At 36.2% G+C, this 16110-nt stretch overlaps 1 protein-coding gene across 3 annotated transcripts; it reads left to right on the forward strand.

Annotated features, from left to right (window-relative positions):
• Positions 1-931: 931 nt before the first annotated feature.
• orb (polyadenylation element binding protein orb) lies at positions 932-13548 on the forward strand. 3 transcript variants are annotated; one of them, XM_089848718.1, is made up of 9 exons: positions 932-1569; positions 6337-6490; positions 7138-7194; positions 7269-7708; positions 8440-8677; positions 9539-9873; positions 9957-10155; positions 12690-12784; positions 12929-13548. In XM_089848718.1, exons 1-9 carry the CDS (start codon positions 1558-1560, stop codon positions 13136-13138), a joined length of 1740 nt encoding a protein of 579 aa, XP_089704844.1. In that variant the 5' UTR covers positions 932-1557; the 3' UTR covers positions 13139-13548. The 3 variants fall into 3 exon arrangements, with proteins under 3 accessions (XP_089704844.1, XP_089704859.1, XP_089704850.1); XM_089848733.1 differs by lacking the exon at positions 932-1569 and adding an exon at positions 2410-2597; XM_089848724.1 differs by lacking the exon at positions 932-1569 and adding an exon at positions 3108-3125.
• The last annotated feature ends 2562 nt before the right edge of the window (positions 13549-16110 follow it).

Below are 16110 nucleotides of genomic sequence, written 5' to 3' on the forward strand. Positions count from 1 at the left end.
CATAAGTATGACACTGCCTATACTTCGTAATGCTCGAGACTTACTGAGAGCTAGTTCGAGAACGACGCGAGTTTGGCAGTCCACCTTCATATTTCGTCTGTTCTAAGCCTTTGACAGCGCATCACCAGGCTTCGCTTTATGAGGGTCTATGACGTTTCACCTACGTCACTTTATGACAAGCTCTCAGTAACCAGTGACAAACTTATGGAACATTATCTTATGAACTTATGGTGCATGAAGTTTGGTCAAATTCGGTAACGATTTAATGTGACTTTACATAGACGAAAAATATTATAACGAACAAACAAACAAACACTTTTTCAAATACATATATGATATCTGATCGAAAAAAATCGATTCAAAATGTGTTATCTAGGCCTATATACTTAAGTTTTAGTTCCACTTAAAATTATTACGAGACGTTTAAATATTTCCTCTTCTTTAAAAAAAATATCGGAAGTGGGCTATTTACTTTCTAATAAAAAATGGGAGATTAAAATTTCTACTTTCCTCGTTTTTACTTTTTAGAGTAATTTCTCCCATTTCTCCAAGGTAGCGTAAAAATTTAATAATTATTTTATTTGCATTTGTCATGACAGACTTTTTTGTATCGACGAGATCTTATCGGAAAATATTTCCGATTGCTTTTTTGTGGTTGTGTGTGGGGGAGTATTTGGTTTCCGGTGTCACTAATTAGGTCTATTTCCAGCCCTATGGTTGTCGCAAAATAAGGGGCGTCTGCTCTTTGAGAAATCAGCTGGTTTGGGGGTGGTTTACGAGGAAAACATGGAAACGGTGTTTAAAGATAAGAAACAGCTAAATTTATTGTAATCTTTGAAAACAACCATTAGACTTAGAGAAGAATGTAAAAAAAATATTGGCGTAAAAGGCCTATTCTTCGTAGTGGGGTTTAAGTGACCCGTTGACGTCTGAGTCCCCTTAGCAGAAAAGCAACGGGGAAAAATAGGCGCCTAACGGCTCCGGGAATGACGCGTAGACGTACAAGGGGGAATATCGTATACATGTACGCGTAGCCGCTTCCTCCCCTTTCCCTCCGGCTGTTCTCTCTCGCTCTCCCGCAGTTAGTCCACGTGAACAACCCGGCCAGCGCAGCAGCGCCAGTCTAAAAAGTGACTCAGCCGATACCGCGTGGCGACGTACACTCGGGAGCAAAATAGTCTATTGAGTTTCTAAGCTCGCTTCGAGTAGTAGTCGGACTTCCCGTGATTTTTATAAAACGATGTGGATACGCGAATGAAAATTCAACTAGCAACCGACTTAAGTTTTTAGCTTATATTTAATCAAGAACTCGACACGGAAAGATCTCGAGTCGCGATAGTATTTTATCATCATCGGCATAACTTTCGAATATTAGTCAAAGCGTGCAGTCGCGCAATAAATATTTGATTTTAATATTTGGAAAACTCACTCTTTACGTGTTTAACGCGTAAAATTTTATTTAAAACCCTGGTCTGTTTTTAATAACATTTGTGGATTTAATATTAAATTTTGTGGATCCAACAAAGGTACCATTTTAGGACGACATAGTCCCCAATCATGTCGAACAACGTAAGTTTTTTTGCTTTAAGTATGATATTTTTTGTGTCTAGCTATGAGGTTTCGGTAATTTTTGGGCTAAATTGAAGATTTAAAGGGGAAAATTCTGGATATAAGCCTCTGCAACCGGGGATTTTAGCTCGTGTCATGCTTGGCGGTAGTTTCCCATCCCGGCGCTAGGCTCGCGACTCGCGAGCTTCCGCTGGCGAAAGCGGTTTCGCTCAAATCACGTGGCGATCTTGTTTACGTACCGCCCCAATTTTCTCCACGAGCTTGCACGTGGCCACGTTGGCAGACTGCGGTGTAACGAGGAAGGAATATTACGGAAAAATAACTCGTAAAAGGGAAATAAAGTCGATTTTATTCGTTTTCTCGCTAAATTAGCCTCGGAACTTAACATCGGTTAGTTCGAAACCGAAAGGGAAATTTTACTTCCGACGTTATCGCCGGAAATCGACGGGGGTAGCTAAGCCTAACCAGCTTCCAGCAATGCGGGTCTTTTAATAGAACGTGGCGCTAGGAGTCTTAGGACTAGTAAATACTTTGTTGCGTCGCAAAATATAAAGATTACGACATTCGTAGTTTTTCGTCAATTTTAGTTAAACGATGCAAGATTGTAAATCAAATACGTTTAATAATAATGGTAGGCCTATTTGGCGACTTAACGGGTACTGATGTTTTTCGTCCTGTCTTTTTATTTAAAAAAATCTTGATTAGATAGCAAAGTAACTTGAGGACACGTTGACTAGTGATTTGCCATCTCTTGCTCCAAGAGTTGCAAGTATTAGTAGGCGTTTTTTGTCAAATTAGGGGGTGGTACGTACGTTAGAATAGGCGAAACTAAACGCGGGCTGCAGCCTGAAGGCTTCAAAATATTACTAGATCACGACCTGCGTTGTTAAAGCTGACTTTATCGATGATAGCTATCTTTGGAAGGATATAAAAAATATGCGGCGTGGTAAAATGATATTCTTGTACGGTGTTTAAGGCAAACGTATGCGTCGATAGGATATTTTACAGCTGCCACAAACCACAATTAGGTATAGTACTCGCGGAGATGAATTAAGAAAAAATGTGTCGTGTGTCATGAGTTGTCTGTCACCGAGTGGCAATTGTGTGTTTAGAGTCAGAGTAAAGAGCCTATTTTTCATGGCTTTCGTTCTATAAGCTTAGTAAGTTTTGTCAGCTGTCAAAAGTAAGAGTTAAAAAAATCAATATAGGCCCTTTTTTCGCCCTTAAAAATTTAGGGGTGCATTTTAATAATTCGCGGACAAGTATAGCTAATGATTCATGATCTCCACCACGCGCAGTTTTTTCCCCAAAAATACTATATACTTGGACCGATGGCACTGGCAGCCACATGTCTAGTCAGTTTGTCTCTGCTATTATTACAACGGTAAATGTCCGGAGCTAAAAATCAATGAAAAACTTAGAAGGCCGCGTTGCGTTTCTCCCCCTACTTTTCTCCTTTTGTGTCGTACTCGTAGAGAAGTGTAGTCACACACCGCACGGGTGCCAGCTTTGTAGTTAGTATTTTCTCTACTTGTGCATCTACGACGTGAGAAATGGTATATATTATTTTACTCAGTTGGTAGCGCTTTTATCATTAATTAACAATATTCTACTATGAATATAAATGTGTTAGAGCTAAGGATTAAATTTCTCTAAGGGGTTTTATCCCTTAATCATAGTTTACTAAAATTAAATAATTTGTGAACCTACGTTTTAAACGTATCAAAGCTTGACCTCTCCTAAAAATGGCCTTCTAAACCATTGTTCTAAACTAACATTACAGTTGATGTAAATTAAGATCGTGCCTTTGCTTAATTCGATGCTTTTTAATTGCTTTAAACAATTACTTAAAACGCACTTTTTAAGAAGTCCTGATCAGTACAGTTTAGTTATTTTGTGGCTTGTCATGACTTATGAAAGGTATGAAAGTGGGAATAGAGATTTTAAGACAAAATATTTCGTATTCATGAGACAAATTAATTAACTAATTCTTGTGTATTAACCCACTTTTTAAGAAGTCCTGGACAATACAATTTAATTATTTTGTGGCTTGTATGAAAGTGAGAATAAGATTTTAAGACAAAATATTTCATATTCATGGGACAAATTAACAAATTCTTGTGTATATTATTGTTATTCAATTGAAGACTTTGAAGTTAATACCACCCACTGTTAGTTAAAATTAGTAAACTTTGAGTATCCTGCTTAATTTCTCGGTATCTTTGCATGCCATATGCCACTTTTACAATAAAAAGGTTTTTTTAAAGCCAAGGTGACATGATACATAATAATTTTGTAGTTTCGAAAGGGTCTCGTACTCGTTTTAAAAAGGTCATGACCCTAGGAAATAACCGGGAATAGAAGTTTCGTAATTACGCCGAGCGACCGAACTTAGCTGTTCGCGGCTTCGGAAAAACCAAAAAACCATTTAAGTGAATTCTTTTGACGAAGAAAGCTGCTATGGTTAACTTTCTGAACGAAAAAACAGATAATTAGAGCGTGGTTCATAGTTTCAAATATTCTCCAGAAATTTTACGTTCATTGATGACTGGTTTTATTAAATAAACGCGTTTAATGGTTGATGCACTTCCTGTGAAACTGGAAAATAATTGTATCAATAAAAAATTATCACCAGGTGTCAGTAGATTATAGAGACTTCACTGGGATGAGTTAATATATTAATTGTCCGATATTGTCGCGAAATCTTTAATTGCATTCAAAGATAAAAGGTTACGGTGTAAAATAACTCTATAATTAAAAATATTACTACAGTTATTGTTAGATTATTTTGTATGAAACGACCGATGAGGTACCCCTTAGTTTAAAATATTACGTAAAATGTTACGTAACATTCGTACGTTTGTCCAGTTGGTTAATAAATATTTTGGGAGTCGAGGAACTTATTGGACTTTACCCAAAATGTAACGCTTAACTTAAGCTGTGTTTCTGGAAATTCTAAGAGTGTTGCAACCTAATTTATCTGTAATTTTTTGAGATCTATTGTTTTTCGTAAAAGAATTATAACAAAGAGGAATATGCGCTTGGTTCAAAGTCCATATGCGAAATGGCAAACTTAACATTTGAGGTAGAAGGACAAATATGATTAAAATTTACTAGATAATGTTGGATATAATTGTAAACTTTCTACCTAACTGTAACATAAGAGATATGAACGACTTTCAATGTTGATGTTGTACAAATTGCACCGCGATGTTTTGTATCATGTCTACATAATCCCCGATTTATATTTTTCACTGCTAACCTTTTCGTTTATCAAAGCGAAATGATCTTTCGGATTTACTTAACTTTGGGGCCCTTGGGGGGTCATGACTGACAGCGTTTTGGGGTTTATATTCCCTTTATGGATAAAGCACACTCTCCCCTTGCCTTGCCTTGAGTAATCAATTTTATACTCGATAAGCGACGCAGTTTTGTAGTTGTAAGTGTTGTATCTGCTCCCTCTTTAGCAGGAGATTGCCCTTCCACCCCTTATTCATTCGGATATAGTTCAAGGATAATTGACGTTTTATTATTTGTATCAGTTTGCTCATAAAACTCTTCCGTTTGCATTTAGCTAGCTAGTTTTTTTTCTTTAACAATATTTTTAGTCGTTTAATTTCTCTCTGATAAGTATAGGAAATCTTTTTCTCGCGTGTTTTTAATAAATGACCTAAAAAATGGGAATGGATAATTTTCAACAAAATTTTTTGCCATGAAAGACTTTTAGGATTACTTAAATTGTGTCATCTTTGTTTATTAGCCTAATAGGTCCCTTTTCTTTGGCACTAAACACCCTTGAAACTATTTTTAAAACTCCGTTTTGAAACGATTTCGCAATCGTTGCCTATTCATTTAGCAAGATTTTCATAGAAGGATCTAGAATTATTTCGGGTTTTATGTAGTTTTTCATGCTCGATTAATTGTTAAACTATATTATACACAATTTCGGGAATTGCATACAGAGAAAGAAACACACAGGGGTTAGGCCGCTATTGGGGTATTTTCCCTCTTGCCAAGAAACACCGTTAAAGGCAGTCAGAGCTGGGTTGCTTCCCCCGTGTAGTGAACTCGGTGTCCGTCTGGCGGTACCCCAATGGCGGTCTTGCCCCTGCGTTTTGGTTTCTCTGTATGTAATTGCTGAAATAGTCTATTAGTTGCCTTTGTTCGCCACAAACTACACGCAAAGAACGTGGTTTATTTCGGTGGTAAATTTTGTTGTGATAATTTTGGTCTTTGTAATGAAGTGTTCGTATCTTGTAGATCTTAAATATGCATTTAAATATATTACTCTCATTATCAGGAAATTCTAGATATGACATAGGTATTTCTTATTGTGCACCGTTGATATTTATAAATGTGGGAGGAGTTTTCATAGTTTTGGCTGGCGTCAACATGTCCAAAACATCGCGATCTTATGAAATATCACCTCTAATTTTCTGATAATATAAATAATATTTCAGTTTTCGGGAATATTCGTACATTCCCGTAATGTGCATCCTTAAGAGTATATTCTAGATTTCAATGTTAAAGTTTCATAGACATTTGAAAATAAAAAAATTCAAGTGTTCACTGCTTTGATAAGCCGGGTTCTCCTTCCCTTACATTGATAAAATGATCGTGATATGACTTTGCACATTTGAATTTCAGTTTAATGGTGCTGTTTTTTAATTGCGGTTTAAAATCCAATTTTAATTTTTATGATCAAAAATTCAAAATGTCTCTAAACCTGTACCTTAATTAAATTTTTTTCTATTTATATATTTTCAGTTTCAGTTTGATACATCGGGTTCTGAGGTGGACAATAAATTCCTACCATCCAACGACCCTTTTAGTAGCGCCTCTAGCAAAGAATTTTCAAATTACTTCAATACAATGTTGGACAATACTATAAATTTTTCACTCCTGGCTAATGAAAATAGAGGTGATTAGTCATGTTTATTATTTGTTAGTTTTAGAAACTAAAAGACACGTGACGCTTGAACAGAGCTTATGGTGTTATGCTTAGAAATTGGTCCCACGTATTAAATTCATTAGTTTTTGGAACATGATTTTTTTAAGTTATACCAGAAGTAAGATGAGACTAGAAGTAAAAAGCTGAGAGCTCTAGCATTGGTAGTAGATCCTGGCACTATTGAACAAATTTAAGGATTTTATGCCGCTTCCATCGCGCCTACACTAGAGAGAAAAAAATTGGTCTAGTTCCAAAAAATTACCCCTTCCCCTCAACCTAAAGCCGCGGAACACGGACGCAAGTGCTTGAATTTAGTTCGGCCGTCTACCACCGCGAGCGTCTCACTTTTTGTAGGGAAAATTCAGAAACCGCTACTAGAGGGCCAACCGTTGGTGTCTTATCAAGAATATTCACTTTCGCCAAGTGAAGAATTTGGTTACCTCGATACTTCTAGTCTCATCTTACTTCTGGTTATACTATGTATTGACCAATGAAGTTTTTATGAGTTGACAAGTTTCATGGTATAGGCCTATGAATTGAAAAATTGTTGCTGCATTTTAAAGTATGCCCTTAAATATAATTTTATCATATCTAACGTTTTGTGTTTCATGGAACAGATGTACCACAATCTCTAAACGAATCTGAAGGGTTGGACTTTCCTGGAAATTTTTCTGGTAAGCCCGTTTTCTTAGTCTTGAATGGGATTTTTTTGTTATGAAAAAAAAACTAATGAATCGAGTTCTTGCAGGTTTTCAAAATATATTTCAAAACTCCAACTTGAGATACAGCTCCAATGGAGTTTTTAATACAGCGCCGACTTCGTGCAGCTTATCTCAATATACAAACACGAGCGGTGCATCTTCTCCCGGTTTTAATCTTAGCTCGCAAAGCAGCAACATTCTGGGTGGCAACTCTTCCTCAATACGTTCCTTTAACGACGGCTTTTGCGCCTCGCCTTTCAGTTCCAAAGCCTTTAATAACCCCAGAAATAGTCCTCCTAGCTCAACTGGACCTCCTCGGGTAGCCATTCGTGGACGTACACCTCCTTTCCTGACATCAAGCCCTAGCTCACTCGAACAAGCGCTATTGGGTTGCGATGGCCTCAGGGACAGTCGTAGTTCCTCTCCGACAGACTCCGATACCAGCGGAATCAGTAGCAATTCCGAGCATAGCCTGTCAGATCTGATGGTAATTATCTAAAATTATGGCCTAAACAGGGATAGATTTAATTTTAGAAGCGGGAATAGAGAACAGGGTAATGTGGGCGCGCGTCAAAGTCCCGGACCCCCTTCCACGGGACGGAGGGGTATGAAAGATGAGGCGGGTCATAACCACAGAGGTAAAAAGTAATTACGTATTTTTCTCCGTCCCCGCCAGTAACGTCATCAAAATGTGAGCCAATAGGATAATTTAAACTTTACGTTACGTGTTGGAGGGAGGGGCTCTATACTGGGTGGGCTATGAGTCGGACTGAAGTAAATACTAACCGTTCTCCATTCCTGCTTCTAAAATTAAATCTATCCTTGGCCTAAACTAACTTGAGTAGCATGTTTTTCGAGTGACGACAATATTTAAAAACATTTAGATATTTTTTTGAGTGTCACAAGTCAAGTTTAAGTAGTTGTAAATCTTATTAGCTCTTTAACGAGAACGAGAGACTTATATGTCGGATGTTTAAAAGGAAAGTGTCTTTGAAACCTGTTCTTGTCACTTTCCCCAATACTTAGAATGAGGAAAGTTTCTTAAAAGCAGCGATTGTTGTATAATGTAATGTTTCCATGAAGAAATATTCAATTGTATGTTATTTTTCTATATACGCAGTTTTTAGGGAAATAGTTGAAGGTCCTTTCATACCTTACGCGTATTATGTTTCTAGTGAACAGAAATCCTAACTGAATACTTTGTGTTGTGAATTTTAGAATTGCCTTAATTTGGGTGGTTCAGGAAACCCTTCTTCGTTCACTAATAACAACTTGGGACTTCAATCCAACCTCTACAGTAATGCTTTCCAGTGTAGACCCGATTTGGACTCTCCTCTCGTTTCCTCGCCATTTTTTTCGGACAAACGATGGTCTGGCATGGGATCGACTTTCAGTGGTCAAGTTAACGAATTAGATCAGATTGAAAGGGCTGCTAGATTGTACCGTAGCGCTGCCTGTAAGTACTTAATAAGGAGTGGTATTTTTGGTCCAGAATGTCTTGTCTAGTGACACTATCAATAGATCAAACTAAAAATGTAAATAGAGAGTTGGTATCTAGCGGACTTCTGTAAATGAAAGAACTTTAAGTGGTGTTTCTTGTAGAGAATGGTTTTTAAAGGGATTTACAACGCGTAATCTATAGGCGTGTTACCATTTCCTGGAGTAGTAATTGGCCAATGTCGCGTGACTATAAGCGTGGAACAACTAAGCATATAGATGCAACTGAAATGCCGATGCCCATTCATGGTGGGGTGGCGTAGCAGTTAGCGCTTTCGCCTCGCAGCAAGAGGATCCCGGGTGGAATCCCGGACTGTGGCACCGGGTGAAAATCTGGGAACAAATCCTTCTGCGTAGAGTTTGCAAGTTCTCTCCCCGCTTGTTAAAAGGAGTTTTCCTAACCCGGTTTCTCCTTTCCATGAAAAACTTGCAGAGGTTATAGTGGTAATAGTTAGTATAGGGCGCTGTAGGTTAGCTGTGGCATAGGGGCTAGCCCCCTGCACCCCTCTATGCAATGTAAAAGGGACCCACCTGTAAATAAGCCACAGACTTAGTGTGGAAATCCCTTCGTAGAGAAAGCTTAGATTATTATTATTATTATTATTCCCAATGCAAGGATAACAGTACGAAATTTCACGCATGCACAGTTGAATTTGGTGGAAGATAAGCTCTATAACACATTGTACAAATATCCCTTAAAAAGCAAAATTAACTCTGAAAGGTTTAAATATTTAACGTGTTTATTGCAAGACATGTCTGGGACTGACCCATACGCTCTTAATCGGAAATATCTAGGTTAACTCCTATTATCAATGTTTAGCTTATTGTGATGCAACCTGTACTTGGAGTGGACAATTACCTCCGAGAACCCACAAGAGTCCTAGCTTTTCTTGTAAAGTGTTCTTAGGAGGAGTGCCTTGGGATATTACGGAACCTGGTTTAATAGAAGCTTTCGCTTCCTTTGGGCCAATCAAAATCCAATGGCCGGGACGCGAAGCGCGCAGCCCATCCTACCCACCAAAAGCGGGTTATGTCTACATTATTTTTGAGACTGAGAAACACGTCAAGTCACTTCTGCAAGCCTGCACCCACGATTTTAGTAACGGTGGAAACTGGTACTATAAAATTTCCTCCAGGAGGATGAGATCCAAAGAGGTAATGTTTCAATTAAAGCTATAGTTTTATCGGTGTTTTAGTAGCTTTAAGTAACTCAGATTTGTGGTCTTCTTCTCTTACAGGTTCAAGTAATTCCATGGGTAATTAGTGATAGCAACTTTGTTCGTTGCCCTTCCCAGAGGTTGGATCCTGGAAAGACAATTTTTGTCGGAGCCTTACATGGAATGTTGAATGCCGAAGGATTAGCTCATATTATGAATGACTTATTCGCGGGTGTCGTTTACGCTGGCATTGATACTGATAAATACAAGTATCCAATTGGTAAGAATATAATTTTTTTAAAATAATACAAGTGGGTTTCGGGTGGTGTTAAGCGCGACGCAGGAGAAAGATAACAAGTAGTCCCTCACTTTTCGCGGGAATTTTGTGTTGAAAGTCGCGTACGAAAATACTTTGACGTTGAGTGTTCTATTATTAATATAATTCTCGCTGTTTGAAGGTTTCCACACTAACTTTAGGGGTTAATTTCTCCAGAATAATGTATAATATCAGGGATAGATTTAATTTTAGAAGTAGGAATGGAGGACAGAGTAATCTGGGCGCGCGTCAAAGTCCCGGATGGACCCCCTTCCACGGGACGGGGGTGGGGGTATGAAAGAAGAGGCGGGTCATAGCGACAGAGGTTAAAAGGAATTGCGTAGTTTTCGCCGTCCCCGTCAGTAACGTCATCAAAACGTAGTTTAAATGAGCCAATAAGATAATTTAAACTTTTCGTTACGTGTTGGGGGAGGGGCTCTATACTGGGTGGTCTATGAGTCTGACTGAAGTAAATACTAACCGTTCTCCATTCCTACTTCTAAAATTAAATCTATCCCTGATAATATCAAGAATTGTAAGTTTCTGAAGGAGGAATAAATAATAGGCCTCGGTGAATGTGCGTCATAGTCTACAACCCTTTCATTGGAGGGAGTAGGACAGATTTTGCAAGAGGATAGAGTTATGCAGGATTTATGTATTGTTTGTAGTCTGAAGTATCAAAAAACGCAGGTCACGGCATTGGTGGGTGAGCTCTTCATTGGACTATAAGTTGTGCTGTTATTCATACCTTCTTTTGAAATTTTTGTATTCCTGATCATAATAATTGGTTAGCGGCGCTGAGGGAACATATTGTTCACCTGTTTTATTTCACCAGAAGATTTCTCTTATATTTTTTATATAATCTAAAAGTTAATGGGACACTTAGTTAGGCGAGGACTCCTGGCAGAGAAGCTTGTGTTATAAATCATAAACACCTTTACATAATGATAACAAAAACTGGTTTTGCTATAATACTCAAGGACAGATTTTTAGAATTAAATGCATGGTAAACATTTTAAAATGATTTTCCTCTAAAATCATTTGTGAAATTTAAAATTTACCCCGACGAAAATCGATTTTGTTCCTGTAATAACTATCATTGCATACATTTGAAATTAATTAACGGGCTACATGGTGGTGCTGTTATGCGCCATTTTATTAAATCAATGCAGGAAAATTTATAGTGTAGAACAGTTGTTGCATATGTGGTAGTCAATGTGGTCTTTATACTGTTTGAAGTCTGAAATGTATACCATTCTAGCACGTGACCCCGCCGCGTATCTTGTGTCCCTTTCAAAAGTTGTCCGAATATGCAGTATACAATCAGACACTTTCACATAGGAATGCCCTGCCTTGTAAAGTTCTTTTAAGCATCTCAGTTACCAAAATTGCTTATTCCTTTCGTTCTCAATGTTTCATTTGCAATTGAGCATTTCGTCTTTTTGGGTTAAGCAAGCTATGGATAGTTCATGACTTTAACAAAATATCATATACAGCGTGGGAAATAAGGCGGTGGCACAGGGCAAATGACCAGTTTAAAAATTGCCTGGACCAGTTTAAAAATTGCCTGGACCAGTTTAAAAATTGCCTGGACCAGTTTAAAAATTAAATCGGAGGGGGGTCAGTGGTCCACGGGACCACTAAGAAAATTCAAGGGTTTCCAGAGTCCATACATTAGCTTATATATTGTAATTATCCACTTCTTAAATTTAACAGACGACGCGCCCTGGTCAGTGGTCATGGACCAGTTTATTTATTCCAGGCCAGAGGGGTCGCTGGCCCAATGTCCAGTTTAAAAAAAATCCTTATTTCCCACCCTGAGCATATAGTCGGTATTTGATCGGAGTGCATTACCAATTTTTAAAATATTTCCTCCAGCCCATGACACAAGGCTTTAGATAATATAAATATAAGATTAAAATTGTGACCTTAACCCCCATCAAAGGGTAACAGTAGTTAAGCTATAAAAACATTGAAGTTTTTGTCGAAGAGCATGTTTCCTTTAAAGGCAAATAGAAACATTGAATCAAAGTTTGAAGTTCCCCCAGTTGTTGATAAGGGGATTTTGATAACAGCCACAGTGACTGTCAACATGTTTTAGCAATGAAATTTTCTATTTCCTATAAATAGAAGTTAAAGGGACTGTAAAGAAGGCATCGGCGGGTGGGTAAAAAATATTTGAAATACGTCAGAGGCACGTGACCGAGGAGAGGCGTGGTTCAAAGAAGTTTAGTTCGTTTTATTTCGAAAACTACCACTTCATGGAATTGGCGCTGCGATCTCGCGAAAAACAAGGACTAGGTGTCCAGTTCCACTTCATGAGGAGCCTTTGTATCTCGGCATCACGTGATGTCTGTGACGTATTTCAAATAATTTTTACTCACCCGCCGATGCCTTCTTTGCAGTCCCTTTAAAAGCTCGGAGCCTTTCCAATGGAAATTTACTCGTAATTTTTCCATAGATTCTTTCTTATAATTTCCTTTTCTCTTAAACTCTAGGTTCTGGGCGCGTGACTTTTAACAATAACAAGAGCTATATGCGAGCAGTTCAAGCCGCTTTTGTCGAGATCAAAACTCCAAGGTTCACCAAAAAGGTAAATAGAACTTTTGAGTACTTTAGTTAGTCATATCTCCCTCCCAGAGCGAAACTAAAACATGATTCATTCTGCCATTATCAGTATGGTGATCGACATTTTGAACGAAACATTTTTTAAATAACTTCGTTTCGACTCATGTAGGTTCAAGTGGATCCTTACCTTGAAGACGCTTTATGTACTGGTTGCCAACAAACTCAAGGGCCCATATTTTGCCGTGACGTTTCGTGTTTCAGGTATTTCTGCCGAAATTGCTGGCAATGGCAACACTCTGTCGATACCTTTCGAAGCCATAAACCTCTGATGAGAAATAACAACAAAGGTGTTGGACCTAACTGCACTCAATTGCGATAGACTTTTGGGTGGGTGGTGACTGACCTTACGGGAAGGATTATAAAAAAAAACCATTAAGAGCAACGGCATTTTTTTAATTTTTTTGACTTTGGAGATTTAAAAATTCAAAAAAACGCTGTAGGGGCTAATTTTTGCTCTGTTTTTCGTCTAGAAGGAGTTAGTGCTACCTTCTTTTTAAAAAAAAGTAATTACGGATTTGAAAAACAATGGAAATGGCCCTTTTTAATATAACAAAAAATAATGCTGCAATTTTTGCGTAAAAATGCACCGTCCATAAGCGTTTGATTGTTGTTGCTCTTAATTTAAAAAACTTATATACAAAACCCCTCCCATTAAAAAAATAATCCTATTTTTACGTTATAGTCTGTAACGTTCATACGAAACAAAAAGATACACACGAAATAGCACTATTTTAATTTTTCTTACGTTCGGTTTTTAAAAAGTTTTTTGTCTCAAATTCTATCGTCCAATATCGAGTTTGTACGATTACGATTACGATTAATTTTGCCCCCCCCCCTCCCCCGTCGTCGTAAAAACCCCGCGTTAAGTTTATTATAATTGACAAGTCAAGATGTTACTTGTTGTTCCTCATTATTATTATTAATTCCTCACCCAGTTTTTTTCTTATGAAAATTAATCGTAGCCTTCTAACGCGCTTCCACGCCTTCTTCGGTAAAAACCTTCGCTATTCGCTATTCGCGATAAAGCAAGTGCTGGTTAATATTAAACGTTGTTTTATGATGACTAAATGACTAAATCCCATTAAAAATAATTTGTTTTCATCTTCTTAACTAACACCGATTTAATAACAAATTTATTATTATTATTATTAGAAAAAAAATCTATTAACAAAAAAAATTAATAGGAAAATATTATTAATATTATATATTAGTTTAATTATTATTTTTATTATTTTTTCGTGATTCTAATTAGTTACCACAAAGCCCTATTTGGCCATCGTGAGAAAGAAACCAAAATTTTCTTACTAAATTGGGATTTAGATAAATAATTCCTTGAAAATTTGTTTTAATTATTATTATTATGTTTCGATTGAAAAATTAGTACCTAATTACCAACCACACTACCTTTTTATTAATAAGATTAATTTGATTTAGTCGATTCTTTTGGCAGTAAGTCGCTTCGCTTTTAAAGCTCAAAATTGTTTATCTATGTACTGTACTGCCAGCGTGATATTTAATTCATTTCAAATTTAAATCCAGTTTATCCAAAAGTTTAAAATGCGGCGGTGAAAGTAATTCCCCACATAACCCGCGAAAGTTTTAACCAAATATTATCACACCAGCCTCATATCTTAAAAAATGCGCTGCAGCAGCGGTGGCTTTTAGCCCAGCGCATATTTACCGCACCCATTCCTTTAAACAAAATAAGACCCTCTTAGAGAGAGTAAATTTTAAAACCTACGTACATGATTCGAATGTCAGTTTTCTATGATAGTAGTAGCGTAATTTTGTGTCGTTGAAATTTATTATTATAGTTTTTAATTTTTAAGATTTTTTTCTAGTATTTAGGCTAAAGTACAAAAGTGCTTAGTTAAATTTAAGTTTGTTACTTCCACTGGGCTTCCTCGACCCACCTGATTGCTCACTTAACTTAGGTATATATTTTTTAAAAAAATAATAATAATAATAAGGGATACTTGCGCTTATTTTGAGAAAGAAATTTTGAGAAATTAAAATTTAGCGTTAGCGTAGCGTGACTGATTAGATTAGTGTGAGGTTATAAAAAATATTTAAAAATTTGGAGATGAAAATATTTTAAAAAGAATTATTGAGATACAAAAAGAAGCCTTATTAGTTTGCCAATGCTTTAGTTTAAAAAAAAAAAAAATTAAAAATCGTATTCAAGTGCTCTTATATATATTGAGAAAAGAAAAAATTTAAAAAAAAAGTTTATCTGTGTTAGGAAACTTTAACCCTATGTTTTTAAATGAAACGTTTGGACAATACCTGTTATTTAAACCAACATAATTATGTATTCCTTGCCTTTGCCGGTGCCATAAGGAAAATTAGATATTTTTACCAGCGTAAAGATTATCGTGATTTAATCAAAAAATTTAATTTTTCAACAAATATTTTGAAACTGAAATTTTTCTTAGCTATTTAATTAAAAAGCTCCCCTAAACTAAACTAAAAATTTTCCAAATAACGTTTTAATAATAATAATATAAAACGCGTTTGAAGAAAATATATTTTGGTGAAAATGTTTTAAGTTACGCTAAATACCGTAGGGAAAGAAAAATGTTTCTTCGTGTCACTGTAAAACATTAAACAATTGCATCAATCGATATAAAACAAAAACCAAAATTAAACTATATAACAAAATCATTCCTCTTTAAAAGTTTTTAAAAAGAATTAATGGGAAAAAAAAAATTTAACGTTTAGCCTCAAAGCGAAAAGCAAAAATTTTGCGCAAAAATGAAAACTTAACCTGATTGTCAACGAAATAATCTCTAATTAATAACAGTGTCGACTACAGATTTTAAAATTAATGTTTATCAAAATATCTTAACTGCCCCCGTCCTTCCCCCTTATCTGATTATATTTTAAACTAGGTGTTTTTGTTTATATTGAAGGAAACGATCGAGATATAATTAATTCTTAAAAAACATAACATAAAATTACATACGAATGGGCAAAAGTAATTCTAGCTTAAAACAGCTTTAAAATAATTAATATAAAAGAAAAATTTTGAAGAATTAACATTTAATAATAGGAATAATAGAAGAAAATATTTCAAGGAAAAAAAAAAAGCCCAAAAATTTAAAATTTAACCAAAAAATAGAAATCTCACTAATATAGTCTACTAATTAATTAACGAAACCAGAACCGAACCGAGCTTTAAAAGAAAAAAAAAAAAAAACCCCAACCAACAACTAACTCGAAATATATTTTTCGTTTTTTTTTTCTCGGTAAAAGTCTTAATTATTTTGCAGTTTCTGCCATTTTTAATTT

Source organism: Phalangium opilio, unplaced genomic scaffold (genome assembly GCF_054372755.1).
Source record: "Phalangium opilio isolate 3A_F unplaced genomic scaffold, DU_Popi_V2 ptg000009l_1, whole genome shotgun sequence".
Taxonomy (NCBI): domain Eukaryota; kingdom Metazoa; phylum Arthropoda; class Arachnida; order Opiliones; family Phalangiidae; genus Phalangium; species Phalangium opilio.

Bases quoted from the DNA above. Each gene is read 5' to 3' on its own strand.
- orb (XM_089848718.1), top strand. The intron at 7,195-7,268 runs GTAAGCCCGTTT...GAGTTCTTGCAG, and splicing joins CTTTCCTGGAAATTTTTCTG to GTTTTCAAAATATATTTCAA. The intron at 12,785-12,928 runs GTAAATAGAACT...CGACTCATGTAG, and splicing joins CTCCAAGGTTCACCAAAAAG to GTTCAAGTGGATCCTTACCT.